Source organism: Pistacia vera, unplaced genomic scaffold (assembly GCF_008641045.1).
Source record: "Pistacia vera cultivar Batoury unplaced genomic scaffold, PisVer_v2 Contig507, whole genome shotgun sequence".
Taxonomy (NCBI): domain Eukaryota; kingdom Viridiplantae; phylum Streptophyta; class Magnoliopsida; order Sapindales; family Anacardiaceae; genus Pistacia; species Pistacia vera.
The window spans coordinates 1246039-1257397 of record NW_022196343.1 but is presented as its reverse complement, the minus strand read 5'-3'; the positions used below and the strand labels follow the sequence as shown (position 1 = coordinate 1257397).

At 42.8% G+C, this 11359-nt stretch overlaps 1 protein-coding gene across 2 annotated transcripts; it reads left to right on the top strand.

The window, feature by feature from the left end:
* The first annotated feature begins 8712 nt into the window (after positions 1-8712).
* On the top strand, positions 8713-10898 carry LOC116105990 (beta-1,2-xylosyltransferase XYXT1-like). 2 transcript variants are annotated; one of them, XM_031392361.1, is made up of 4 exons: positions 8713-9054; positions 9139-9474; positions 9563-9780; positions 9946-10898. In XM_031392361.1, exons 1-4 carry the CDS (start codon positions 8913-8915, stop codon positions 10741-10743), a joined length of 1494 nt encoding a protein of 497 aa, XP_031248221.1. In that variant the 5' UTR covers positions 8713-8912; the 3' UTR covers positions 10744-10898. The 2 variants fall into 2 exon arrangements, with proteins under 2 accessions (XP_031248221.1, XP_031248220.1); XM_031392360.1 differs by having other exon boundaries at positions 9563-10898.
* Positions 10899-11359: the final 461 nt, after the last annotated feature.

The following is an 11359-nucleotide window of genomic DNA, read 5'->3' as shown; positions in this document are numbered from 1 at the left end:
CTGGACTCACTGGGGAACCTACCGAAGTACCTGTAACCGATGGTCTACACTTTGCTAGAGTGCGGACTCTCGAAAGCATTCGACTAGTTCGTAGGTTTCAACTACATGGACCTGACGTCCACATCACTCCAGCATTTAAGCAAGGTAAACGAACTGTCCTCGGCGAGGACTTCCCTTAGTTCCTTTGGATAAACTAACTTGCTATTTTTTCTTGTTTGCAGGTCCTGCTTTCCATGCAACTATCCCTGGAGAAGGTTCGGCTGGGAGCTACAAAAGGGGAAGGTCACACTAAAGGAAGAGAACGCAAAGCTCAAGTGAAGCCTGGAAGCTGTCGAAACAGAAAGAAACCAATCCTCTGAATCAACAAACCGGTACCTAAGCGAAACGGATGCGGCTCTTCGCACAGTGGACTTCCAAAAAGCGGAGCTCGAGAAGCATGGGGAGGAAATAAAGGAGCTTCAAAGGACCATAGCCAGACTCTCCAAGGAGGTCGGAGAGAAGGACCAAGAGCTCAAAGCGACCTCTCTGTGGGCTTTACGAGCAGAACAAGAGAAGGATGCCTCCGAGAAGCAAAGGTAAGCTCTCGAGGCCGAACTTCAGGTAAGTCAGGGGAAAATTGCTTCCCTGACCGAAGAGATGCAGAATCAGGTAGCAGAGGTCGAGGAGAAGGCCTCCGATTGGGCGATCAAGTCCATCTATGCCTTACGGTTGAAGAACCCGCATATTGATATGTCCGACTTCCCGGAGGATTGGCAGGAAACTGTCAGGTCCATGGCACGGCAGGATGATGAAGCGGCGGTCGCCCGAAGATCCCCAGTCGACCAGCCTTAGGATGATGAGGTCGTTCCTCTAAGAGTTAGATCAGGGCAAACAGTTGTACCATTTTGCCTGCTGTACTCTTCGCATTAATGAAATACATTTTTCTTTTACAATTTCTGTTCGCTTTATTATACATGAGTTTACATTGTCTACAATATTGGAACAAGTCTATGCGAACATGATAACACATTTATACGAACAAGATTGCATGCGAAGGTTGTTACAAGCGAACAGAATAGTACTTTACAAGGAAATAATTTATAAAGATAAAAAAATAATCTTTACAAGGAAAACTGAGTTCGGAATTATTGATAGTAAGGTCGAAGGTGCTCAGCATTCCAAGCTCGGGGTACTTTGGACCATTCAGTCTTTTGAGATGATAAGTCCTTGGTCTTATCACCTTGTCGATACGGTGCGGACCTTCCCAGTTCGGTCCTAACACTCTTGCACTTGGTTCCCTAGTACCGAGAACTTCCTTCAATACAAGGTCGCCGACCTGGAAGTCTCTTCGCGCGTTGCTGATAGGCTGTTATTCTTAGCGATGCCTTGCTGCGATGTTCTTCAACAAGGTCCATACTTGCTCTTATAAGCGCTTCGTTGTCGGCCTCATTGTACAAGTCCCTCCGAAGTGAACCAGTTCCTACCTCCACAGGGATCATCGCTTCGTAACCGTATGCTAGTGAAAAAAGGGTTTCTGAGGTAGAGGTTCTAGGAGTTGTCTTATACGCCCATAGGACTTCGGGGAGGTCGTCGACCCAATTCCCCTTGGCTGCGCCAAGTTTGACCTTTAGAGTGTGCTTGATGGTTTTGTTGACAGCTTCAACTTGACCATTTGCTTGTGGTCTTGCGACTGAGGCGAATTTTTTATGGATGCCTAACTCGTCGCAAAACTGCTTGAACTCCTCGTTGTCGAACTATTTTCCGTTATTCGAGATGAGGGTATGAGGAATTCCGTAGCGGCACACAATATTCTTGAAAATGAAATCTTTGAGTTTCTTGGTTGTGATCGCAGTTAGCGGTTCAGCTTCCACCTATTTGGTAAAGTAATCTACCACGACCACGACATATTTGACTCGCCCTTTATCGACTGGCATGGGACCGATGAGATCAATTCCCCACATGGAAAATGACCAGGGGCTAGTCATTGTTATCAGCTCGTGAGAAGGAGCTTGTGGTATGTTCGCGAACCGTTGACACTTGTCACACTTCTTGACAAAGTTATATGTGTCTTCTTGGATTCGGGGCTAATAGTACCCTTGACGAACAACCTTGTTCGCAAGAGATCGTGCGGTGATGTGATTACTATAGATCCCTTCATGTATTTCCCTCATGATGGAATATGCTTCGTCGCTGGTTACACATCGGAGGAGAGGGGCGCTAAACCTTCGCCTGTATAGCTAGTCCCCGATGAGGGTGTAACGAGCAGATCTTGTTTGCAGAACCCTTGTATCGACCTTGTCGTCAGGCAAGGTCCCATCCTTGAGGTATTAGAAAATGGGAGTCATCCAAGAATTCGATTCTGTTACATTCACGGCCTGTTCGATCGGGCTGATTCTATGGGCCCCGATGAATCGAACAGGAATTCTATCTGGTGCTTCTGAGTCCAACGATGAGGCTATCCTCGCCAAGGCGTCAGCCACAGTGTTGCTATCTTTGGGAATCTGGGTGATCGCGAAATGCTTGAACGGCTCGAGTGCGGCCTTAGCTTCCTTCAGATAGCGGATCATATTTTCTTCCTTGGCTTGGTACTTTCCTAAGATCTGGTTAACGACAAGCATGGAGTCGTTGTGGATGCTGATCACAGTTGTGCCCATTTCTCTGGCCAACCGTAATCCGACGAGCAGAGCTTCGTACTCAGCCTCATTGTTGGTTGCCTTAAATCCGAATCAGAGAATGTCGTGAATGCGAGCCCCTTTGGGACTCAAAAGGAGAAGACCTGCACTAGCCCTCTTTTTGTTCGATGATCCATCAACGTAGAGGCTCCAGGTCAATAGATTCTGAGCAGTTTCCTGGATGGCTTCGCTCAGCTATTGTTCCTACTCACTTGGAAGATAGGAAAATTCTGATATGAAGTCAGCAACAGCCTGCCCTTTGATAGTCGATCTTGGCTTGTACTTCAGATCGAACTGACTCAATTCCATGGCCTATTTAAGCAATTTGCCTAATGCCTCTGGCTTCTGGAGGACTTGCCTGAGCGGGTAATTAGTCATTACATGGATCGTATGGGCGTGGAAGTAAGGTCGCAGCTTTCTTGAAGTAATCAGCAGGGCATAGGCTAATCGTTCCATTTTTGGATACCGCATCTCGGCATCCAACAGACACTTGCTTGAGTAATACACTGGTTATTTGACCTTTTCCTCTTCCCAAACTAAGGCTGTATTGACCGCAAACTGAGAGACGGACAGGTACAGGAGTAGGATCTCTTGCGGGAGAGGCTTGGACAGGAGAGGTGGCTTCCCGAGGTGTTCTTTTATACTTTGAAACGCCTGTTCGCACTCGGGAGTCCACTCAAACTTTTTATTAGCCTTCAGGACATTGAAGAATGGCAAACATCGATCTGTTAGCCTCGATATGAAGCGACTAAGCGCCGCTATTCGCCTATTTAGGCTCATGACCTGTTTTTTACTGGTCGGGCTTTCTATATCGAGGAGAGCTTGAATTTTCTCGGGGTTGATCTCTATCCCCCATTGGTTAACCATGTATCCTAGGAATTTTCCCGAGGATACTCTGAACAAACACTTGAGAGGATTCAGCTTCATTCTATATAGTCGGAGGATATCAAACATCTCAGCGAGATGCGCTATGTGATCCGAAGCGACATAGGATTTGACCAGCATGTCATTTACATAGACCTCTATTGACTTACCGATCTGTTCGGAGAACATCTGGTTAACCAACTGTTGGTAGGTCGCGCCAACGTTCTTGAGGCTGAACAACATAACTCTATAGCAGTACAGTCCCCGATCTGTAATAAAGGATGTATGCTCTTCGTCTGACGCGTACATCAGAATTTGATTATATCCCGAATACGCATCCATAAAACTTAGCAACTCGTGCCCTGAGCTGGCATCTACGAACTAGTCTATTCTAGGCAAGAGGAAGCTGTCTTTTGGGCACGCTTTGTTGAGGTCGCTGAAATCGACACAGGTTTGCCACTTTCCATTGGGCTTCTTTACCTGAACCGGGTTGGCAACCTAGGTCGAGTAGAGTGCTTCTCGGATGGATCCGTTTCAGAGAAGGTTACCCACCTCTAGCTTTAAGGCGACATACCGCTCCGGATCCATCGCTTTTCTTTTTTGGCAAACTGGCTTAGCTTCGTTGTCGATGTTCAACGCATGACAGATGATATCCGGGCTGATCCCGACCATATCTACGTGCGACCAGGTGAACAGATCGATATTTTCTTTTAGGAAGCTGATTAGCTCAGAGGCTCCCAATCCTTAACACTCGACTTGGTTCGCTCATGTTGACCGACACTTCGGAGAAATCCTCAACTGGCCCATTGGAAGGGCTCTCCTGAATTCGAGGATCCATATAATCCTCGGTTAGACCAGGCTGTGGCTCGATCCGGCTGATCGCCATAGCCTGTCGGGGAATGCCACGAGAAATGCCCTTCCTTTTGTACGCCATCTGCACTACTTTTATGTAATAGTCGTGAGATGCGCTCTGAGATCCACTAACTTCCCCTATCCCCGTTGGGGTGGGGAACTTCATCTTCAGATGGTATATCGAAGTGATTGCCTTGAAGCTTCTTAGTAGAGGTCACCCTAGGATTCCATTGAAGGCAGATAGGCAATCCACGACCAAGAATTCAGTAACCTTAGTCACTTCGTCATAGTCACCCAGCGTGACTGGAAGTTAGAGCGTTCCTTTGGGGATCAAGTGGTCCCCTGTAAAACCATAAAGAGAGATCGAGGCGGGCTTCAGGTCAGCCTCGTCCAAGTTCATTCTTTCAAAAGCGGTCTGAAACAGGATGTTCACAGCACTTCTGTTGTCTACTAGCATCCTGCCGACGTTATGGTGCCCTATGAGGGGTGTGATCACAAGCGCGTCATCGTGGGGATGATGCAAATGGGCTGCATCCTTCTCGGGGAAGGTAATTGGCTCCTCCTTGCGAACCTTTTGTGGTCGCTGCGACGTGTTCATCACACTGATTGGGTCGTGATGAGCCGCACAAGCATATCTTTTCTGGGCACCTCGCGTGTTCCCCACGAGGAACACGTGAGGTGCGGCCCCCCAAAGATCAGGTTGACACTGCAATATCCTGTGTGATCACGACACTTCTTTCCTTGCTCCCCTTGACTTTTCTCTTGTGCGGGAGCGGAGTCGTCAATATACTCCTTGAAATGCCCCTTCTTGATGAGTTCTTCGATTGCCTGCTTGAGAGCTCAACACTCATTGGTGTGATGCCCGTTATCCTGATAAAAGCGACAATACTTTTTATTATTTCTAGCTGACGAGGAAGTTTTCATGGGCTCGGGCTCTTCGAGCAGGCTGGCTTCTTCTGATTTATCAAGAATAGCTGATACAGATGCATTCAGAGACGTATATTGGTCTCTGTCACAATCGCGACGAGGGACGGGAGCATAGGACTTTTTGGGTTCATAGCGAGGTTTCTTTCCTTTGCGCTGGTCGATCCCGCTAGGAGCGACCTGAGCCACCGTTTGGCATGGGAGGTTAAAGTCACTGCCAAACAATGACATTTTGCTAGATCTGAGACCTGGTGGAGCTCTATCAGGTCGTTAAATTCATATAAATGATCCTGCGGATAAGAATTTTCATCAAACGCCCACATGTTGGGCATCCTGAATGCTGGTGGGAGTGGAGCGGCTAGCACTTCGGGAGAGAAGGGGGACGCAGACGCGACCTGCCCTTGCTCATTTTGCTGAGCTCTTAGTCGGTCTGGAGCTCGCTACAGCTCCTCAATTTGTGGCAATGGAACCACTTGGGGATTGCTTTCACCCATGCGAGTTCGACCCTCGCGATTACGGTCGAAAAAGTCTGGAGGTCAGGTTCCTCTTTGCCTCGGCCGACGGTTCCGGTCACTCTCGACACACGCTGGCTAGAGCCGTGTGATGGCAATGAATGGTGCGTGGTATTTTCATGACCTTTGCGGTGATAAGAACCGCCTCGTGAAGTGTGGGACCCTCTCGCACGGCGACGATCAGGATCGTTTTGCTGATGGTGATAGGAATCGCCTTGTCCAGCACTTTTATGGAGGTGTACTTAATTGCGATGTGGCATGGGACAGCTTGGGCTACGTCTTTTCACCGAATCTCAACGAGACTGGTATTCTGCTTGGGACGCGGCCGGTGTTTGCTAGCCCTTTGGAGCCCGTAGGCCCATTTTTTGCCACCTGCTTACCCTTTCGTCTACATGCTGCAGTGCTCGAGGCACAGGCTATTTCCCTTTGTCGCGCTTTCGCATGACCTGCAGGCATTTTTTGCGGTTGTACTGCCCCAGCTGATTTGGATGGCACACTTTGGTCCAAACGGTCCAACCTTCGGTTGACCGTCTGGAGAGTATTGTTGAACCTCTCTAGGTAGCTTCTAATGGTAGGGTCAAGTTGTGAACTTGATGGGATATCCCCTGCAGCATTTTGCGGAACTAAAGGTATTTTGGAAGAGGTGTCCCCCTGAACTTGGGGGATCCCCTCAGCACCCTGGTTAGTTCGCTCAGGTTCAGGTTGGCGGGCCATTTGCTGTTGTAGGACCGGTAAGTTAGAGATTCTCCTGATGAAGGGTGAACACTAAATCAGGCCCTTCCTCTAGTGCCAAACTGTTGGTGCGTGATTTTTACATCAACTAAATACACGTATGCAATGCTGAGCTGGCTCAGAAGACACACGTGAATATAAAGGATAATTAGAGTAAATGCAATGGGAACAACTTTTAAAGTGGTTCGGATGCTAAGGTAGCAAGTCCTACGTCCAATGTTGTTTGTATTAATGATAGAGGTCAGGTCGCATTAGCTGACTGACTTACAGATGATAGTACAAGCGAGTGAATGCTATAAATTATAGAGAGAGAGTAGCTAATCAAGAGTAAAAAAATGAGCGAATCCTACAAACGGGAGAGAAGTTCTCTATTTATAGTGGGATACATTGAGGCAATGATTACTGAATCTGTGAGTTGGTGGGATTATCCGTGCAAATCCTTCTTTATGTCACATTACCCACCTTCTAGAGTGATTTGTGCGATTTGGCGCAGGAATTGGACAGATGGGATCACCACAGTTTTTGGCTAGTCTGGCGCGCACTCACTATTCTGATAGAAGCAGGCTGCAGGTGTACTCATGTTCTGACTTTTGCACGCTGACTGGGCCTTACGTCAACCCTTATATTTTTTAGGCATAACAATTATGAAGTAAATTATTCTGGTTTCACAACTCGACAATTGAAAAGTCCATCCTTTATGAAGTACTCAACAGTAATCTTTTTTTTTTTTTTTTAAATTAGATATATGTGTCAAATTAATTAATTATTGAAAAGAAAAGATTACAAAGCAATAGAAGATTGATGTATATAAAAGAAAAGCCCGAGAAATAAATAATTAAAAAAGAATTGTGCAAGGGGTGGTTTTGATCTTCTTGAGGCATGTACTGTATATTGATTATACGATACCATTTGCTACCTAACATTGACTTAACGTGTTAACGCTAATGCCTAACTTTGTCAAAGATTTTGGTTAGATATTGATCTTTGTAAACAAAATATAGAAACCAATTATATAAAGAAGAATATATAATGTGTCATAACTGAAGCAGGGAGGTAGAGATCCAAGGATGATACTGTTGCGTGATAACAATGCATTAACAAACTATCAAGAACAAATTTTAGAATAAGTAACGTTAGAGAATCTATTATTCTAATGTGCGCATGTATTCCATGAAAAGAAACAAAGCTTATTAAAATACAAAGGCCTCCTGCCTCATCATGCATCCCACCAAATTGAGCAGACAAATATTGTTAAAGAGTCTCATTCTATCAAATATAATAACTTATTATTTGGATGCCTGAACTTGATTATTACTAGCTACCACTCGTCCCAACACATTGAGTCAATAGATCCAACTCAGTTGTCGGCAGCCCTGGTTTAATTGTGCTCTTCTCATTCATAAGTTAGCTTGTGTCGCCATGAAAGATTGGCAATTACAGATTAATGTTTGTAATTATGACCAAATTCCTGAGACAGAATAGAAACCTAGCTATGATAAATTAAGATTAATGACATGTCGTGTCAATATATATATATATATATATATATGCAAAAGATTTTGTATTGATGATTAGAGATTTCATTGATCTATACATGTGAATCACATCGACTTCTACCCAAGTAAATGCATTTTTAGAATTTATCTTAAGAACAAAATAGATAACCATTCTTTGGTTGGAATCGATTTCTTCTTGTGAAAATTTATTATGACTATGTTTGAGAAAAAATTCTAAGCTATATATATAGAAGGCAAACGTCTTATGAATAATCTTTTTTATTTATTTTTATTTTTATTTTTTATTTTTATGTTGATTAATGACTAATGGATCATTATTTGGTGATTTGGCTCACTTAATTAAGCTCTATGGTACTTTCTCATGTACCTGAATATACCAATTAAATAATGATTTATTGTTTTATTTATCAGAGTGGTTATTTTCATTTCCATGAAAAATTATATTTTATGAAGTTTAGTTGGTTTATAGCTTTCAAAGCTGGAATCAATTCATTCTCAGAATATAAAAGAAAAACACCAAATAAATTATCATTAATTAAAAGAGATGTTTCTGTCACAAGGTTTCCTTTGGGACCGTTTCACAAAATAAGAAAATCCACCAAAGCTTATTAGCAACATCATACGTGGGGAGCAATAATTTCACAACTAATTACACCCCAATCCTCTCTTCACTTGGCACTTCACTTGCTACTTACAAAATGGTATTCCAATCTTAACCTGCCCTCCATAATTAAAACATCAACCACAAGTTTTTCCATGACAAAATAGGTTTAAATGCATTATAATCTTGCATACAGAATGGCATTGTAGAACTAGCCACTTAGTGTTGTCTTAGGTATATTAAGAGAGAGAGAGAGAAAATGAAGTACGATTCTATACTTGCTAGAAGCTTCAGCCGGTACGAGCAGAAGAAGTTCAGATATGGGGCATTATTCGGTTGCTTGCTGGTCATTTTGAGTTTCTGCACTGTGTTTAAGCCTTATTTTGGTCCGCTACAAGTTTGTAAGTACTTCATTTTGGTTCTTATATATAATCAACGTAAGAGCACATATATATCTTTCTAACTATGATGGATGTGTTTTGCAGTAAATTTGCGGGTATCGATGGGGGCCGGTCTGAAGATGTTAATGGTCAAGGACACAAGAAGTTCCAATAAAATAATCAGAGATACTAGCAGCTCTAAATACATCCATGAGAATATAAGCCATAATTCTCGACATGTAGTTGATGAAATTACCAATATTACTTCCCAACATATTGTTAAGAATGCAAGCAGCAGCCGGAATATAGTTGGGGACGTAAGTAAATCTCTACCTTTGGTGGATGGAATTAGTAATAGCTCTCAGCAAACAGTTAAGAACATCACGAACAGCTCCCACCAATTGGTTAAGGATAACGACAATTTACAGCACATAGCTAAAGGTAAGTTTTGATTAACTAGTATTAACAAATGAAGATTATTATCTTATATCATCACTGACTCGAGTTATTTCGGGTTTCCTTTCTGAAGTTCCAGAGTTTGTCCCAAAGGAAGTAGTACTAGAGCCAGTCTGCAATTTCACGATAAGGTCAGACTTTTGCGAGACCAACCATGATATATTGATTGATGGAAGTTCCGCCTCTGTATTTATTCCTTCAAGTACTCATCAAACAGGAATCTCGTCACAAAACAGTTCATGGATTATCAGGCCTTATGCTCGAAAAGGAGACGAAGCCGCAATGAATAGCGTAAGGAAATGGTCAGTAAAGTCAGTGATTGATCCCCAACAACTCCCAAAATGCACCAAAAATCACAGCGTTCCAGCCATTATTTTCTCCAATGCAGGATATGCAGGAAACCATTTCCATGACTTCACTGACATCGTTATTCCTCTGTACATGTCTTCTAGACAGTTCAACGGAGAAGTCCAATTTCTCATTACAGACAACGGATATTGGTGGATCGAGAAGTTCAGAAAGCTACTCAAGAAGCTGTCTAGATATGATATCATCGACATTGACAAAGAAACTGATGTCCACTGCTTTCCAAGAGGGATTATTGGCCTTAAACGCTATGACGGTAGAGAGCTGACCATTGATCCTTCTAAGTCTTCTCAATCCATGAAAGACTTCAGGGAGTTATTAAGAAGTTCATATTCATTACCCAGAGCTACAGCTATTAAAATCAAGGATGGTGAAAAGAAAAAGCCTCGACTTCTGATTATTGCTCGAAAGAGAACACGGTCTTTTACAAATGCAGGTAAAATTGCTCAAATGGCTAGAAGATTAGGATACAAAGTAATTGTGGCGGAGGCAACAATGAACGTACAAAAATTTGCAGAACTTGTAAATTCTTGTGATGTACTGTTGGGAGTTCATGGAGCTGGGTTGACCAACATTGTTTTTCTTCCTGAAAACGCGGTGGTTATCCAAGTAGTACCCTTAGCGAAGGAATGGTTATCAAGATTTTATTTTGAAGAGCCTTCAATGGCTATGAATTTGAGTTACTTGGAGTACAAGGTCAGAGCAGAAGAAAGCAGTCTAATACAACAATACCCACTTGATCATCAAGTCCTGAAAGACCCCTCCTCCATCCGGAAACAAGGATGGGAAGCATTTAAGTCAGTGTACTTAGACAAACAAAATATACAGCTTGATTTGAAACGGTTTAGAGGTACTCTGCTAAAAGCCCGTGAGCTTTTGGCTCGCTAGATATACATATATTTTTCAATAGGAAACCAATTTCAACATATATCAATTGTTCAATCCATCGTCCTTTTACGTTCACTGTTTCAGTTTCTAATTAGAAAATATACTATGTGTACAAGGAAGCTTAGCATTTTAATAAACTATAAATGTACGATCAATTATACCTACATTTAATTTCTCAACCCACTGACTATCGAGGGGTACTTAATTGAACGACTCAAGATGCATGCTTATGAGGTTTTGCCATAAAAAAAGCATGAATTAAGGGGTATTTAAGTTCACAATGCACACAGCTCCCAGTAATTGATTAACAACAGTAGCAATTAGATTATTTAGATCTTAGTAATAAACCTATATGACATATATATAGTGTTTTGATATTTGGTATCTGAAGTTCCAAATTTTATAACACAGAACATAGAACCGGTTTGCAAATTCCTGAAAAGATGAGAATTTTGCGAAACCAACCGTGAAACAAGGATTCATGGAAGTTCTGCAACTGTATTCATTCCTTCATATACAGGTCAAATAGGCATCTCTGTAGGTTTTTTAGCTAGAGAATACTAAGGAAAGAGAGAGTTGAGAGAAATTACTAACATTCAAAAGCTTAATTGCATTA

Coding starts and splice junctions, on each gene's coding strand:
- LOC116105990 (XM_031392360.1), top strand. CDS start 8,913: ATGAAGTACGATTCTATACTTGCTAGAAGCTTCAGCCGGTACGAGCAG. Junction 9,055..9,138: donor TTTTGGTCCGCTACAAGTTT/GTAAGTACTTCA, acceptor TGTGTTTTGCAG/TAAATTTGCGGGTATCGATG. Junction 9,475..9,562: donor TTTACAGCACATAGCTAAAG/GTAAGTTTTGAT, acceptor TCCTTTCTGAAG/TTCCAGAGTTTGTCCCAAAG.